This window comes from Cataglyphis hispanica, chromosome 4 (genome assembly GCF_021464435.1).
Source record: "Cataglyphis hispanica isolate Lineage 1 chromosome 4, ULB_Chis1_1.0, whole genome shotgun sequence".
Taxonomy (NCBI): Eukaryota; Metazoa; Arthropoda; class Insecta; order Hymenoptera; family Formicidae; genus Cataglyphis; species Cataglyphis hispanica.
Genome location: NC_065957.1, coordinates 803,728 through 822,226, shown reverse-complemented (window position 1 = coordinate 822,226; position 18,499 = coordinate 803,728). Strand labels below are relative to the sequence as shown.

The 18,499-nt window shown below is 33.1% G+C and overlaps 4 protein-coding genes across 4 annotated transcripts; all 4 read left to right on the top strand.

Moving 5' to 3' along the window:
- Window positions 1-373: 373 nt before the first annotated feature.
- On the top strand, window positions 374-2,158 carry LOC126848896 (INO80 complex subunit B). Its single transcript, XM_050590191.1, has 6 exons — window positions 374-671; window positions 772-934; window positions 1,125-1,308; window positions 1,406-1,639; window positions 1,724-1,896; window positions 2,005-2,158. Exons 1-6 carry the CDS (start codon window positions 626-628, stop codon window positions 2,135-2,137), a joined length of 933 nt encoding a protein of 310 aa, XP_050446148.1. The 5' UTR covers window positions 374-625; the 3' UTR covers window positions 2,138-2,158.
- A 358-nt stretch (window positions 2,159-2,516) lies between these two features.
- LOC126849118 (uncharacterized) lies at window positions 2,517-14,163 on the top strand. The gene is made up of 10 exons (XM_050590691.1): window positions 2,517-2,741; window positions 2,985-3,081; window positions 4,324-4,432; window positions 4,775-4,985; window positions 5,698-5,864; window positions 6,081-6,258; window positions 12,444-12,836; window positions 13,068-13,289; window positions 13,456-13,674; window positions 13,766-14,163. Exons 1-10 carry the CDS (start codon window positions 2,669-2,671, stop codon window positions 13,933-13,935), a joined length of 1,839 nt encoding a protein of 612 aa, XP_050446648.1. The 5' UTR covers window positions 2,517-2,668; the 3' UTR covers window positions 13,936-14,163.
- LOC126849119 (uncharacterized) lies at window positions 8,115-11,798 on the top strand. The gene is made up of 2 exons (XM_050590692.1): window positions 8,115-8,504; window positions 9,610-11,798. The coding sequence occupies exons 1-2, from the start codon at window positions 8,115-8,117 to the stop codon at window positions 10,042-10,044; spliced, it is 825 nt and encodes a 274-aa protein (XP_050446649.1). The 3' UTR covers window positions 10,045-11,798.
- A 477-nt stretch (window positions 14,164-14,640) lies between the features above and the next one.
- LOC126849067 (calponin homology domain-containing protein DDB_G0272472-like) lies at window positions 14,641-18,332 on the top strand. The gene is made up of 7 exons (XM_050590563.1): window positions 14,641-15,325; window positions 15,416-16,456; window positions 16,619-16,789; window positions 16,888-17,072; window positions 17,143-17,521; window positions 17,624-17,738; window positions 17,854-18,332. Exons 1-7 carry the CDS (start codon window positions 14,870-14,872, stop codon window positions 18,054-18,056), a joined length of 2,550 nt encoding a protein of 849 aa, XP_050446520.1. The 5' UTR covers window positions 14,641-14,869; the 3' UTR covers window positions 18,057-18,332.
- Window positions 18,333-18,499: the final 167 nt, after the last annotated feature.

The following is an 18,499-nucleotide window of genomic DNA, read 5'->3' as shown; positions in this document are numbered from 1 at the left end:
AATTTACTAGATTTTAACAAATGAAATCATAGATGCTCCAATGAATTCCTCACTTTTGTAATTTTCACATTGTTTTAAAATATACAATCAACCCGCTCATTTACCATCTGTTTACCAGCAGTCCAAGCATGAATCTGTTCCGTCTCTTTATGCACAGTAAGTGTGATAGGCAAAAGGGAACGAACCAATACGCGCATGCAATGCGTTGCGTTTCATGCGGTTCATGCGTGAAACGGAACGCACTCTGAGTAATGACAAATAAGATAGAATAATAGACAAATCAGAACAAAGAGATCTTTGCTTCTTCTGTCCTGATTGGTCAAAGAAATGCACCTTATCTCAATAACGCATTTTAGGCTATCCATGTAGTTCCGCCGACTCTAAAATGGATCTAGTTGACGCTAGTACTATAAAAAGCGTCTTTACGAAAAACAGCCTCTTGTTTTCGCTGCGCATGTGATAAAGATTTATCTAACCTGTTTACCTCTACATGAACTTTTGAGAAACGGAATAGAATGGAATAGGGATTGAAGTACAGAACATGCAAATGTTTTGCATGTTTATCTTTATGCAATTTCTCGATATTATTTTTTAAATAAGTTATTTGGTTATTCTTTTTGATCTAATGGGTAAACCGAGAGATATAAGTACTGAAGAAGAAATGAATTTAGGTATAATTCTCTAGTCATATATTTAATTTTTACGTTATATCTCAGTTATATGCGATGTACAATTTTCCACTATTCTCAATGTTGATTAAATATTTTTTAGATACAAGTGATATCCTACCACAAAAAAGACACAAAAAACATAAACATAAAAAGCACAAAAAGAAAAAGCTTATGCATGACAATGATGTCTTTGTTGATATCACAGCTGATACTGATCGGAAAAAAAGCTTCAGGATAAAAATGAAAAAAGAGGATGAAAGAAGGTACATATATCAGATTTTTTATAATTTTTGTAATATATATTGTGAAATTATATGTACTGCTTTTTGCTCTCAAGATATAGTAAATAAATAGAAAAACATTGTTTATTAATTTAGAATGTATAATGTCTAACTTAAAAAAATTTTAAGAATACTTAACATTTTACATATGTACAATTATTATATTTTTCAGTTTGGATAAACGTGAAAAAATATTGAAAACATGTAGTATGAGTATACCTGCAATGAATACTACATCTTCGCCAAAAGCAACTACAAAGAAGAAAATTCCAAAAAGCAACAAAGGTAAAGATAGTGGAACCAGCAGTGAAGAAGAAAGATGGCTCGATGCTATTGAGTCTGGTAAACTTGAAGAGGTATGTATTGTATTTCTTTAAATATATTATATTTCTATTTGTATATTTTGATAATAGAGATTAATAACTCAGAAATAATAAAGACATTTTATTTCAGGTTGATGATGAACTAAAAAAAATTAAACCAAAAGATCCTAAACTTATGACAGCTCGACAAAGAGCAATGTTTGAAAGAAAAACTGATACTGAACCAAATTCAGGCGTGGAACAACTTATGTCATTACCTACTGGTTACAAGGAAAAAGTCATGACTGCAGAAGCTATACAGAAGGCTGCTTTGAAATCTCTAAAGCGAAAACAACTTGCTGATGAAAAACGAGAGAAAGATAAAGTACTGTTTCATAAAATAAAACTTTCCAATTAAATCGGTGAAGCTTTTTAACTTCAAATAAATATTTTTAAATAATTTTTGTAGAAAAAGACGATGGAAAGATTACTCAAGAAACAGGAATCTAAAGCATCCAAAGTTATCAGCAAGGGAAGATTATCTAAGCAACAAGTACCACTAGTGACATATCGTTTAACGATTGAAGGAAGTTCTATATCTCTGCCACCTGGTGAAGACTTTCCACTTTGTCCCACTAAGGAGTAAGTATAATAAAATTATAATATAGAGTTTTTTAATAATATATAAAACATATTTAAAAAATATTAGATAGCAATAGTGTGTACATTCTTTTGTTAATTTTATTTCAGAAAAATTCCGCCAAAACAAATCCTTTGTGGCGTAAATCAATGTGGAAATCCAAAAAAATATTCATGTTCAAAAACTGGAGTACCATTATGCAGTTTACAGTGTTACAAAACCAATCTTTTTTTAAATACATAAATAAAATGTACAGTCAATTAATATTTTTTTGGATAAGAAACTTTAAACTATATATAGTTAGATGTATATAAAAACCATCGATAAAGTATAGAAATATTATTTAAAAATAGTTTACTCAAATCTGTGTATGATTATATATGTAAATATGAATGAGTTTTTTTTTTTAAAAAGGACCATTTCTTTTTTTCATCCTTTTGTTGTACTATATAATAATGCTTCATCAATTTTATATATACATATATATATATAAATAAATAAGTAATGAAACTGCATTTGGAGTGAGCATTATGTAAACATTATACAACAAATATGTATCTTTATGAGAAGAAAAACAAATAGCCTTTTCTCGAGGTGTAACACTTTAGCATAGCTTAACCCTTTCTTTTACCTACAATCTCTAAGCGGCGAGTTGTTCGCAAAACGTTCACTTCCTGAATCGGTCGGTCAGTAGTCGATTTAGATCCGTGCAGGATCGTTCAAATTGTATGTATGTAAACGTGCTATGGTATAACCCAGATTTTCTGGGCCATCATGTGTCTTCGCTATTCGATGCTTTCGATATTAGTTTTTTGTCCGATTTCGGTTTTGTGTTCTGGGACATTCGGTGAGTGAAATCTTTTATCGTGGCAAATATTAATTTGCTATGATACTGTATGCTCTTTAAAGCAAAGTGTATTTTGGAAAAATATTGAAAAAAGTTATATTATTGTTTTCCTAAATGCGAGATGCTTTAATTCAATAAAATTAATTTGATGATCATTTAACAGTCGATCAATGAAATTTTTATTTTTATTTAATATAAACGCTTATATATTGCCTAAACATTTTTTCTGATTTCAAAAACTAGATAATCATGAATGTGCGCGTTCTTGTTCCGGCGAAATACTTTCCAGAAAAACATGCATTTATCGGTTCTTCGTCACAGAATCGCACGATGCAATAAGGTGAGATATATTACAAAATAGTACGACTTATTTATTATAACTTACTTATCTTATTTTTAAATTAGCAAATATTTAATGATATGACTATTTAATAATATGTATAGATGCAAGAAAGAACATTTATAAACTAAAAAACATTTTTAGTAACATATTAAAACAACGCAAAATGTTATAAAATAATGTGCGAGTATAAAACAAAATCGAGAAAGCAGAAATTCGGAAAAATTGAATAAAATAAAGATTCGATAATTTTTTGATATGAATCTTTTCGCAATAATAGTAAATATTTCTCCACTTTATTCGCGAATTGGAATGCAGCATTCTAACGGTTAATATTCACTGTTGTTGAACGCACTTTGATGTACAACAGGTTCCGATACATGCACACATAAATATATGTAAGTGCATTACCCACTTTGATAAGTACATATACAGGGTGTCCCAAAAATTTTGACACACCCGAAGTGTGAAGATAGATTGGGTCAAACTGAGTCGAAAAGTCCTGTACCATTTTCCTCTATAACATTTCAAAAAGAAGTTATCATTGAGTAAAGTCTGGCCAATCATCGCCGATCTTTAGTCAAGCGCACGTTGGTGAGCCACGCGCTTGATAGTGTGCGTGAGCGTTCAGCTGTACAGCGGCGCACCACTACCAGGCGCGCGGTTCACTGACGTATATTCGGCTAAAGATCGGCACTGATTAGCCAGACTACTCAAAAATAACTTCTTTCTGAAGCATTATAGAGGAAAATGGTACAGGACTTTTCGACTCAGTTTGGTCCAATCTACCATCACACTTCGGGTGTGTCAAAATTTTTGTGACACCCTGTATACACATATAAACTGTACTATAGGTTCATATATAAGATGTCCCATAATTCGCAGATCATCTCTCGTGTGTAACATGTATTGTAACATACTATTGTATGTAACATACTATTGTATGTTAAATTGAGTAGGAAAAGTCTTACGATTTTCGCGACAATTATTTTTTTATTAATTATCGTCGCGAATATCGCAAAACGGTAAAAAACTTTTCTACTTACAATCAGTTTAACATATATTATGCTTTATATGCACACGAGAGGTAATTCGCAAATTAATAATATTTTTAATAATAATTTTTAATTTTAATAATATTTTTAATAATAATTTTTAATTTTAATAATATTTTTAATATATATTTTATTAAGCAGAATTTTATATATATAATTATATTTTTAATATAATATATTATAATAGTTCCTGCGACAAAATCGAAGACAAAGACAAGATTTCTACATGTACAAATATTATCGCACCAAAAAACTTTTTGACAATTAATGGAAGAAGTCCGGGACCAGCTATACAAGTAAATATATATGAGTACGACTTTCTCTCTCTACGATTTTGCATTATTTATACAATTTTGCATTACAAAATATTTTTTTTCTACGAATATTTCTACGATGAAGTTTTTGATGTATCTAGTTTTCTATATTTATGTACGTGGTATATATTTTCTTTAAATTAAATATTATTAATTATTATATCATAATAATTGTTATACATCGTTCTTTTTTATACAATCGAGTATTGGAATAATGAATATATCAAAATAATAGTATCGGTAAAAAGAAAATATGTGTATAATTTTTATGAAAAAGAATTTCTTTTAAACGGCATATATATATATATTTGCATAATATTACAGATTTGTCTGGACGACACAATAGAAGTTTTTGTTTACAACAAATTAAAAAACGATGAATTGACCTTCCATTGGCATGGAATCCGCCAAAAAGACTTTAATTATATGGATGGTGTGCCTATGATAACACAGTGTCCAATTTTACCCTACAATGGTTTTCGTTATAAGATAAATCCCGAGAAAGCAGGAACATATTTCTATCACGCTCACTCAGGTACGTGGATGCATAAGATTATTATATATCTATATATAATTTTTCGTAATAATTTCTCTTGCGTGAATATATGTATACATTGATGTACACATCGTAATGTTCTGAATTTTTATCCGTGAATGCAAAACGCTACATGATTATCATTACGCGATTTTTGTATTAGCAAAAGAATAAATTGAAAGAGAAATTCTCCGCAAATTCTAGCTGTAATTTTGAACTTAAATCGACTCGTCCGATTTTGACTCCGGTCTACGCCGTAGAACGTCGTTCTATCCGGCGCTCGCATCAAGAATAACAAAATCAATAACGTCCGCGGACTCGAAAGAGCAAGAACCGAGCGTTTTTCTTGTCACACTGTTTCTTTATTACAAATAATAGTCACGTACGGTTTTTGTATATAACCGTATTCTTTTTAATTATATTAATTATATCGCGCTGAAGTATCGCGACTCGTCCGAGATGGGGGGAGAATCGTTCTATTCGGCAGAACAAAAACGGTGGAGCTACCGGATTCAATCGACGCGATATGGCGAGTGGTCCAATCCAATCTCCGTGATATTTTTTCCCTTCATAAAAGAGCCTTCATGATTCCCGCTTAAATTCGAGAAATCCCGCGCTTTGAGATCCACGTAGAATTCTACAGCGCGGTCTAATTCAAAAGAGTCAGTCAGTGAGAAAAATAAAATTGGGGGGCGGGGGAGGGGATCATTAGTCTCACAGCAGGGCGATGGAGTGTACGGGTCGTTGACAGTTCGAGGACCACGTGACAACGCCAGTCTGGAAAGGATACTTGTACTGTCATCAAGGTCGTCAACTCCGCTAACACAACAAACACTCCTCTATCCACTTACACCTGATGAGCTCCTTGTAAATGGTCAGGTATATATATATATATTTTTTCCGCTATTATCATTATTCTAAAAAAAAAACTTACTTGCTTAAATTCCAATTCAACTGTGTCGAAATGTTATAAAAATAAACAGCATACATGCGTTGTCTGCGTTCGATGTAATAGTTTAGATCATAAAATAAAAATGCAAGACGCTGAAAAAGAGTTTCCATATTGATCGAGATGTATTTTTGGAATTTTTACAGGCACGAGAAGTATTTATACAAGTAAAGCATGGCTTTTCCTATTTATTGCGTATCATTAATGCCAATGCTCACAACTGTCCCATTTTATTATCCGCCTATGGACACTCGCTCCGAGTACTGGCTGCTGATGGCGATCCTGTACAATCGATGACTGGCACGCATGTCGTTTTATTCCCAGGTAAGTTTCACATCCTGTCGTTTTTTTTTGATATCAAATCCAAGCCCTCTATAATAAAATTGGTTTTAAAATGATATAAAAACCGGTCCTCGTCCCTTTATTAATTGCAATGCAAAATTGCATCGCGTTTAAATTTAATAAATTTTAGTTGTGTACCCTAAATACATATATCTATATGATAAATCTGTTTTATGATTTCGTATGTAGATATAATTGTTTCATTACATCAATGTATATATAAATATATCAATAATATACTCGAGCGATTAAATTTTCATCTCTCAAGTTATTTAATTTATAAAATTATTGTAATGTTCACAATTATCAAACTCATCTATTGAGTTAAAGGCACGTATATTGTTTGTATCGCACGTGCTAAACGAATTTTTGCGTTAGAGATTTCAAAATATAAAATATCATGTCCATTCTATAATGAATTAAAACGTACTATTATATAAAATAAACAAATAAACAGTAGGAGATAACACATCATCGTGATAAAAATCATGCACTCTATAAATCAATAAGTATATAATCGTTCGAATATTATAACGTGTAAAAATTGCATAAATTTTTCGTGCATATATATATATATATATATGATACACTGATAATTAACGCGAGAAATAGAGTATCATATACGAGAAAAAGAAAGGGAAGCAGGGAAAAATAAGTCAATTTGGAGTCGAGCGCACACATATTTGTCTGTGTATATATACAGAGTGTCTCAGATCTATCGCACCACTTGCTAATAGCAGATTCTTGAAATCATTTGGAGATGATTTTCCTCAGCAAAAATATTGGGACATTAATAATTTCCGTGTTATAAGCGATTCAAAAAGAAGAGCTTTTTGCAAGCTAATTTATAGAGAATTAAAAACTATATTAGTTAATTTCAGATAGAGTTTACTTTAATAAAGAGAGAGAATTATAATTAAAGATTTATTTACAGATATATATGCTAGAAAAAATTGGAAACTTGCAAAAAATAATGAGGAAAAATTATCTCCAAATGATCTCAAGAATTTGCTGATGGAATTAGCAGATGGTGCAGCAGATCTAGGACACCCTGTATGCGCGTTGCTGATTCCGATCAATGTCTCGCACATACTCCGTAAATTCACTCGTGCACTTCATATATTCGGCTGCGAAAAACGATGATTATAGAAAAAAATAGATTTCAGATATTTACTATAATGTAAACAACGTGTAGATTTTTAACTTTATTTATGAACAAGGATGAAAGGAGATAATATTATATGAATAAGAACGAGATAAAACATATTTGCAATAACTCGAAAATGCTTGAAGAATTATTTAATATTATAACACGATCCCTAAGGCGTCGATGTTTTCATGCTTTAAGATTTAACGGAGCAAACAAAGAAATATCCTAGAGAGTCGATGAGAAGAGAGCGGTATGGGGGGCATCAGTTGCATCGGTAATAGCGGGAGAGGGAGATTTTCTCCCCCTCTGCCCCTTTCTCGCTCTCTCTCTCTCTCTCTCTTTCTCTCGTTTAACACAACGCTTGTATAAGAGCAATGCGGATGGTGAATCGCGACGAAGCAATAGGAACGACGACGCAGACTCGGCCGTCTTCGTGCTCTCGCCAGGGTTTCCGCAAAGAGAAATAAAGAAAGCAAGGTGGCCAAGCGCGCGTGAGCCCCGCGCAAAAATCATTAAAACGCGCGCTCGTTTCGCGGCTGCGGCTTTCGCCGTGTTGATTCTGCCACGCAATTTATTAGCGGACAGTAGATAACGGCCCGTTGACAAACCGCACCGACTCCGATCGCCCCTTCGCTCGTCGCGCGCGTGTTTTCGCGCGCCGAAAACGGCAGCTGCATTTGCATCTTACATGTACAGTCACGGGACACTTTGGGAAGACCTAGGCGCATCTAGCGGGACGCGCGTCGGCATGGAGTGGACACGCGACAAGACCCTGGAGCTGCTTCGCGAGTATCAACAACGGCGTGTTCTCTGGGATTGGAACGCCCGGGGCTATCGGGACCGCGCGAAGCGCAAGCGAGCTATCCAGGAGCTCGCCGAGATCCTCAGCTGCAACACCCTCGAAGTTGAAAAAAAAATCACCAATCTCAAGTGCCAGTATTCCCGGGAGGTGCACAAAATTCAGAACAGCCGCGACACCGCAACCGGCCCGGACGACGTATACGTCTCCAAGTGGTTTGCCTTCAAAGCTATGCAGTTTCTACAATTTGGCACGCGTAGATACAGCAAACGGAAGAAGGTAGGCGAAAGAGAAGAATATTGTTCACAATTCCATAATTCACAAGTCCATAAATGACCTTTTTTACCGGCAATTTTGATGAAACAGTCGATATTGTTATAGAGAGTCAGTTTCCTTGGTTTTTTTTTTTTCGTGTAAAATTATACGAGTTTAAAAATCATTATATATATGTTCAACTACATTCCGTTTAAAAGAGAGAAAGAGAAAGAAAATACGCATATAACAATTATGTATCATCCTGAAGATTGCGCGTGTTTGTTTGGAAATTTCTCAATAAAAGGGAAATATAATAAATTAATTATATATTAATTTTTTTCCAGTCATAGCAAATAATTCGCGATCGTTTCTCAATTAATCGCTTGTTAAATCTCATTTTCTTTAATATAATCTTTGTTTTAGATTTTTATAAACTATATATACAATTCGGCAATGTTTGGCGTGTAGGATTTTTCATTCAACTAATAAGATATAACAATTCGTCCTAAAAAAATAGCGCGATGCGTCGCTGATCGAGATAAATGCTTCATTGACTCGTGTGGCGACATATTATTATTATTCATTTCTCAGCGGAAGTTTTAGTCGAGTTTTGTTTATGTCCTACTCGATCCGTTCTGTGATAATTCCGGTTTAACTGTGTTTAATTTCGTCGCATGCACGGAAGAACAATAATAATGATGCGCAACATTTTTATGCGCCAGCATCGACAACATGAAGATAATGGATACCATATAATATACCTTATATAGGATACCTTTTCTCTATTTGATATTTCAAAGTTCATTGAATCTCTTCTCAAGAAGACAATTACGATTTTTATAAATTTTTCCTACGCTATAGCAATTATCATAATAACAATGCATTTCCCATGTTTTATGTGAGGAAAAATAAATGCGCGTGAAAGTTTCAACAGCGATCTTTGGAGAGTAACGCATGTGATTAGATTCTCGAATTGTGCAAACGCGACATTAATTGAGCGAATTCTTTGTAATCTAATTGTAGCTAAAAATAATAACAAGAGAGTGTGAAGTAAAGAAAGTAAATTCTTTCCATTGCTATTGTCAGAGCGCGATAAAATTCCTGATCCAGCCTGATCCGCTTTTCGCAGAAAGTCGAGGAGGGATCGAAACTACAAGAAGAATACATTGTGAGCGACATCGATCCGGAAAGCATAACATTCATGGACTGCAATGAAGAGACGAATGGCTCCGGTACCGGTTCCTTCAATGCTTCGCTAAGCGAGGACGCCGAGGAGTCCTCATCGTCCAGTTTAAAGGCGATGGAATTGTATAGTTGCTCCTTGCCGAGCCAAGACTGTTTGCCGCTCGATCTGAACGAGGTCGAACGGATGAGACTTGAGGTCGGCGAAACGGATAAGAAAGAACGAAGAAAGACGAAGGAGGAGTTCGCCAAGTTTGGTGAGAGTATTGCCGTGCAGCTCGCTGAGATTCCCGACTCGTATTCAAGATCGGTTGCCAAGCTTAGGATCAATCAGATTCTCTTCGAGGCAGAGATCGGGGTTTACGCGCAAACGCGTCGCTAATGAGCCGGTTGTGGTGATGGAAACCATCGACACGGAAGATATCGCAGGCTAAGTCATCATTGTCGTCGTAACAATTCATAGCGTGTTGTTAACGCTATCAGCATCACTATCGACAATTATCTTTGCAACGAGCGAGACTCGCTCTTGCTTGAGGAAGGTGGTAAAAAAAAAATTCGTCAAACGAATGAAAAATTATTCGATACGAAAGACCGATTGATCGTATGTTACGATGAGTAGAGTGCAGCGGCGAAATAATTATCCGTATATCCCCTCTTTCCGCTTCCACGTCTCACATATTTCGCTTTTACAAGCTGTAATTTTTCAATAGAAAGAAAGAGAAAAAAGTAACGAGAGATATAATTCAAATTATTTAAAGCATTACGCTTATCTTACATTCACATAGAAAAATTAAATGTGGTTATCGCGTATGATGTAAAAACCAATGCGAATGCCTTTGATCTTGATAACCACGCCGCCGCAGCTATCTTGTTATTAACCAAAAGTGATTCTAAAGACTGAATCTATGATCAAAACTTTATAATGGCAATTTTTTTATAAGTATTTGAATGAAAATATGTCGATATGAACAGATTGATTATTCTTTGAAATCAAGCAACCTTCTAAGTTAAGCATATACATGTACAAGCATATACAAATCTCCATTCTTCTTGTTCGATTTTGTATATAAAATGGAAAGTTCATAAAAAAACTAGTATTAAATAATGCGTTAATGTTTGTTTTTAAAAGTTGTTTACAATTAAACATTAGCTTGATCGCATTGTCCATTGAATTTCACTTTCAACGTAATAGTACTGATGCAAAAAGAATGCAGAACAATTCAGAATAATTAGCGGGCAAAATCTCTCGTTTTTTTTTTTTTTTTTGATTTTTGAGAAAAGTCCTGGTGATGTGAATGAGATATGAATGCGAATTGATATGGGATATATTTTATTTGTGATCATTGTCATGATGGAATATTGTGTACAACGCAACTGCTATAACTTTTTATAAACAAATATTAAATGTCGATAACCCGATATAGATAATAAATGTAGTTACTCTTCCCTAGCATTAAGATTTAAGTGTTCACGATAATCGAGTCAAGGATATAATAGCGGTGATTTCAGTGATTAGTCTATAATGCAATTTTATTCCGATAAACACTTCTATCGATCTTACATCTAAATACCGAAGTGAATTATTATATTAGCGAGTTAAACCTATGTATATTCCCTCTAATAATATCTGTATTGCCGTTTCATTATTTAAAACATTAAGCCCCAGTGAACTGCCCAACATGTCCTCATTAATCTTGAAATGTTCGCGCGATATAAACGAAAATAAATGTGCTCACGTAGCGTCTATTGGTTGAAGTCCGTCAAAGATTAATAGCGAGTAAGTTGTAGACATTTGATGAATATGAATATATTGTTATGTCCATATCTTTCTCCGTTTAGAAGATTGGAATTTACTCACCAGATATAAGACATCTTGTGCTTTTTCACAAAATATATTTTAGTAAAGATAATTTTAACAGAGAGTTTTGTTCTTACTTATACACCTTAAAGTTTTCAGACATGCTTCATTAGACTAATTTTTCGATTGATACTGTCGCTATATTACTTTATATATATTCTTTCAGAAAAGATGCAGTGACTTTGACTGATGTCACATGCTCCATTTCTTGTTTTACATCTTGCAATTTATTACACTGATTCTGACTATTATTGCACTTTCTCGCTAATCATCTGAACGCTTGGTTAAGTTTCTTAAGAACTTAACCGAGCTGTTTTCTGTTTTATCACAACTCATTTCGACAATTTAGAATAATAATTTATAATACTTTATATTATCGGGTTATGACAGTATATAAAAAAGAAATAAAAAATAAAATTAAGTCAGATATAATAATTTAATAAAATTAAATAATTTAAAATTCAAATGATAATTTATTAAAATGTAAAAAACTCAATAGAAACCTTGTATATATATATATATACGACCATCTCTCTCTTTCTTCTAGCGCAACTTAAACAAATTCAATGTATGCAATTAAGTGTTCTTTTTCTCAAAAGCTCTTCTCGCAATTATTTCTCTTTCTTTACCTCTCTGGATATATATTTTATAAAAAATTTTATTCTATTTGTTGAAATTTGTACTTTTGTTCAATAAAAATTATAGCGTTAATGTTATTATTGTATGTAATATTATTATTAATATTGCTTCTTGATGTTCAGGATAATATTTAAGATTCATTGTGTTTTAATAAAATAAGTTGTAATTGATTACGTTCAATGAAATGCTTATTAAAAAAGAAATCAATTTTTCATCAATTGTACATGAAATAAAATGCGAACAACAAAGCGTATAAATTAAACAGCATTGAAATTTCTTTTCAGGCGAAAGATTCGATTGCATTCTAGTGGCCGAGCAGACGATCGGCAAGTATGCCTTCGACATTCAGGGTCTTCGAGATTGTCGTAATTTGCGTCACGAAGCATATATTTTTTACGAGAATACCAGATTGGATTCCTATGCGATAAAGGCTACTGCTGACAACCTCGATGAACAAGCATTTAAAATCATTGAAAGTGGTCATCGTTGTCATAGGGTATCGAAAAATATTATTTGTTCATTGGATCTGAAGAGTACAAAATTACCGCAATTGGAAGAAAAAGTGGACGAAACAATCTATGTGCCTTTTGACATGAATGCCTTCTCATTTTTTACGGACGAGATGACAGATAATTCTTACAATTTTTACGTATCGAAACACTATCCAGTTTACTTGAGTAAGGAAATTTTTGTATTTTGTATTTCTATTATAGTATAATAATAAATTTAATGATATTTGACATTTTCTTAGCTCGTTAAATTTTTATTATTACGTGCAGAAAGAAATAAAATTAAAAAATATTAATAAATATAATTGTATTATATATATATATGGTGACAGCTTTATTTATATTTTTCTTCTAAAAAAATATAATATTTTTATCATTATTATATATCAAAAATTTCAGGCTTAGAAAAAGGCGTGACGAAGATATTGCAGATTAACAACATGTCTTTTAAATATCCTTCATCTCCGATATTATCGCAACCGGAAAACACCCTGGAGGACTCGATTTGCACCCTTGACAAACGTTCTAGTAATTGTGCCGACACGCCGTTGTTTTGCGAATGTCTGCAAATACTTCAAGTTTCACCGCAGAAAACAATAGAGATTGTATTAATAGACGAAGGTAATATTATCGTGCAAATGCTCCACGAGATAATGGATATTCTATTTTTTTTTCTTCTTTTTTCATAAGAAATCAATCTCCTTTAATAAGATTAATATAAAAAAACAGCTTCTAAATTATTTCTCAAAATAAAGTCAATCGTATGTACAGATCGTATTTTCTCCAGGCTTCGGAGGCAATGTATCTCATACGTTTCATCTGCACGGTTATAATGCTAGTATCGTAGGCCAAGAGAGTTTCGAGCGACCTATTACCAAAGATGAAATTATATCCTTGGATCGTAGTAGAAGAATACACCGAAATCTTGTGAATCCGGTTCGAAAAGATACTTTTGTTGTACCGAATAAGGGCTATGTTATTCTTCGATTCTACACCGATAATTTAGGTAAAAATGATATCTCTGTACCATATATCACGAATAGAATAAATCTATAGTCTACGCATAGTAATTTAAATTTTATTATTATATTTTTCAGGATATTGGTTATGGGAAGCGAGAAGTACTGCTATACATCCTCAATTGCTCGGGCCTGGAATGCAATTCGTAATGAGAGTGGGATTCGATCGAAATATGCCTCTTGTACCGATCGACTTTCCTAGTTGCGGCAGTAATAAGGGCATAGATTTGATATTCGAGGACTCATAAATATTTTTAATATTTTTCTATATGTAGTACGAATAAAACAAAAAAATAAAATGCAATCATTTGTACATCAAATATAATCACTGAGTTAAAGGAAAAAAGATTGATAGATTCGATACATCGGATATTGCTCATTATTATCGGAAGAATAAATATATATTGTTGAGACTGCTGTTTGAGACTGACGGAAAATAAACTTTTTGTTATATGAAATTTATTTCATCCTGTGATATGTATGTACGTAATACTAATATATGTATCTAATTTACTATACAGAGTATTAATTATAATTCGCGTTTAGTACTTAATAAATAGCGATATTTCTTGGGAAAAAATAAGTGAAAAGTCCTGAATTATATTTCTCTGCGAGATGTTTAACAAAAAAGGAATACAATTATAAAAAGGATATACAATTATACATATACGTCATTTAAGAGATTGGCCATAAGAGGAGAGACTTTTGATTGGTCCACCATTTTTATTTTACTCCCTAAATTTATTAGAGGGTTTCTACACAACATATGTTAATTTAATGAACGATGCCATGTCATATCATCGGGATCGCTGATGCTGATTGGATGAATCGCAATCGAGATTGTGAACGAACAAAACATGAACACATCGCGACTGAAGGCGCATACAGATGTCGCTCCAACGGTCCCGATTCAAATTAAATAGAAAAGTCGTTACTTTTCCCTGCGGTTGGAGATCCTGACGAGTCTTGTCTTGGATGAGCCCGCCAAGAAGCGACGCGCGCTCATGTGTAGCGTGTAGTCTGACTTACGGTTTCGTATCCAAATATTATCTCATATATTATTTTCGAATACGCGTTATGTTGCCGAAACTTGCGCTGTTGGGATAAGAATTCAATTTGACATTAGTGTTTTCGTGTTTTGACACGCGACTTCAAGAACAATTTCATCCTCACTCTCTCATCATGAACATCAAATCGAAAGACGAGATTCGAGATATAATTGCAAAGGATTTTCTAAGCATCCACAATCGTAGCGTGGAACTACGAAAGCGTCTTGACGAGAATTTCGAGGACAGTGTGACTTATCTTCGAGCATTGGTTTCTCAATTGTCACAACATTCATCCGGCCCGCTTGTCGTGAAGACTCCGAAGATAGTGCGGAAGAAAGCGGTTCAACGTATCGAAACTATACCAGAAAATGAGGTATTTCAACGAGAAGATATTTCCTCAGTGGATTCTCTTCAATCTCTTAATGAGCAGAAGCAAGAAGCGAACGAGGAGATGGTAGGTGGTAGGGTAAAGAGAAGTGCATCCAAGAAAGCAGCAGATAATATCAAAAAACAATACTCTATCACTTTGTCTGGAAAACTGAGACAGCCATCTGATGAAAATGAAAATGAGAATGTCATTACAAAAAAGGTCAGTAATATTTTTTATATTGTATATATGATATTATATATTATAATTTGTAGAAAATTATATTTATATGATTTTTTATGATTATATTAGATAAAAAGGGAAAGTCAGATCAAGAGAAAAAAGTCTGCGACAAGTAGTTCTGATGAAGAGGATACTAAGAGTGGTTCTAAATATAGTAAGATAGATGAGAATCAAATGGAAATAAAAAGATCTACGAGAAGAACAACAAAGAAAAAATTTGAACAAATTGATGAACAACAACCTGTTGTAGTTCTTACAAAAACTAAACAAGTTGAAAAAATTAAGAAAAGGGATATTTCTGAATCGCCAAAATCAATACGTTCTAGTAGATCAAGCTCTAAAAAATCTCAAAAAGAAGCAAATGAAGTTAATGATGTGATGTCAAATATTGATGACGTTGAAGAACCATCTATGTACGAGGATGCAATTGGAAAACCTATTCCAATCATGAATTCAACTATGAAATCTAGTTCTGCTCTGTCTGGAAAAATATTTGATGCTACAGTGGTATTGGGACGTGTGTCCCAGAAGAAATTAAATGAAACAGTGGTAATACAAAAAGCACCAAGTAAAAAGAATGGACAATCAAACAAAAGAACAAGTGTGAGGAATAACTTGCAATCAAATGAACAAACTATACAATATAACAATTATGATGAATTAATCACAGATGATGAATCATCACCTGAAGAAAAGCAAAAGAAGCAGAATATTAAGAACGAAAAAACACGCGCGATCTCGATGTCTAGCGAGGACGAAATTCCTAATACACCAATGGAAACGCGTATTAAAGACATGATTGCATCCACAGCCACACACGAAGCTAAAATTACATATAAATCGAACGCATTATTCAGTCCTTATGCAAAAGAGTCTGTAAAGAAACGAGTTGAAGCTTTTGAGCAAGCAGTGATGTATAGTCCCAAGTCAGTTGATGTAGACATTCCGGTTAGAGTAACTAGAACGAAAACTCGTGCAATGATTGCTACTGGAATAGATACGAATAATTCAGAGAAAAATGTTGCGCAAATATTAGCTCGTAAGTCGCTTGCAAAAGCAAAGAGGATTTCATTAGCAAAACAAAAGAAAGGCAATGAAGAATTTAAAGAGGTAATAAAACATACATCTAAAGTTAATTATATTCTATTTATATCAGTTTGATTTTCATAATTTATAATTATAATTTTTTTTTTCCCCCCTTTTTTCTTTTTTTGTAATATTTGTCACTCTGATATAGTCCATTAATGTTTCATGAATACATGTTTTTTTCAGAATAAGGAGCAAATGCCAGAACGAATTGCCAAATTATTGCTAAATGATAAATCAAATATAAAGCAAACTCAATTACAAAAAGTGACACCTTTGAGCAAAATAAGAATGATCCAGCCTTCAACATCTGTGAATCGTATTCACACTCCTTCGCATGCTCAAAATCTTTTGAATGTAAGATTAGTGTTTTGAATTCTATTTCTTTAATATTGCATTACAATATTACCACAATACCACTTTGCATAGATATCTTACATGTATTTTGATTTTAGTATCCGAAAGCATTAACCGCTTCTCGTTCGAATATCGTTAGTAACATAGATTCCTTTATTCAACCTCCAAAAAGTATCAGTAAAGCCACATCAGTGGAGAAATTAGAAGATAAGAGACGGCACGAGGAAGATGTGAAAAAGAAGAGAGAAGAAGCCTTGAGACTACAAACAGAAGAAAAGAAAAGGTAAAAATGTTGTAATGCAAAAAAATATAATAATTGTTGAATAAATATATCGCATATATTTTATATCCAGAAAACGACAGGAAAAAGAACTCAAAAATAAATTAGCAAGAGAAGCTAAGGAGAAGCAAGAACTGGTGAAACGGCAAAAAGCTGAGAGAGAAAGAGAAGAAAAGGCAAGATTAGCCCTTCTAATGCAAGAAAAGCAGCGCGAAGAATTGGAAAAGAAGCGTCTTGCTCAATTGCAGCGAGCGCAAGAGAAGGAAGAACGTCGCAAACTAGAAGAGCAACAGAGATTGCAGAAATTGCAAGAGCAAGAGGAAACGGAACGTTTGCTTGCTGAGCAAAAACGTCGGGAACAAGAAGCTGAGAAACGTAAGGAAATGGAAGCAAGAACCCAAGCTGCTGAGGCACTAAAACAGAAAAATCAGATGCTTGCTGCTCAAGCTAAAGTGAGAACATATATTTTTTTTTCAAAAAAAAAAATCTATTTGCACATTGATATAATTAGACTATTCTATTAATTTTAATTGTTTTATAATCTTCTTTCGCAGTATAAACAAGCTAAAAATCAAGGTGTGACAAATTATGTGTTGGATAGCGATCCAGATGATGATGATTCGGATGATGAAAGTAGACCGAAACACGAGATACCGTATTGGGCGCAGCGTATGTATTTTTTGAGTATATTTAGTAAAAATTAAAACATGTATATATTTGGGAGACAACATATGTATATATATGGGAGACAACATATATATATATATTTTTTTTTAACTTACAGCACATGTTCGTAAAGCGCAACTTGGGTTGCAACGATACATTGCGCAGGAATTTGTTTTCAAGTTATTCGATACTCGTAAGTGTACACCAAATTTAGCTGAATTATTTACTGGTATAGATAGAACACGATTGGAACGTACATCAAGTGCAATCTGGAAAACACCGCCGCGTTATTCCATGATGAAAAACAGATTAGAGTCGTAATTAAATCTAATGTTACACTTACAAATTCTTATAAGCACACATATATAGCTATTATCATATGTATGCAACAAACAAGTGATGATATTTGAATCAATAATTTGAATATCGCATGCATGCGAAAAACATGAGGGCAAATTGTTCATTGTTATATCCTGATGTTCATAGTGTGACAAAATGTATGTATTTTATAATTTGATAAATCATAGTTTTCATTTCTTATTTATATACCAGTCATTATACATATTGTATTCGATAAGTAGATTAAAGCCTGTAGTTAGTACATGTAATGTAGTTAGTACATAAATGAGTGTATCAAAAAATATTTTTTTACAATTGCGAGTCATTAATCTCCATAATAATCTAAATTAATACTTGAATTCGAGCATGTCGAATATTATCTAAATTAAATTTTTAAATCCGATCATGTCAATTAACGATCTCAA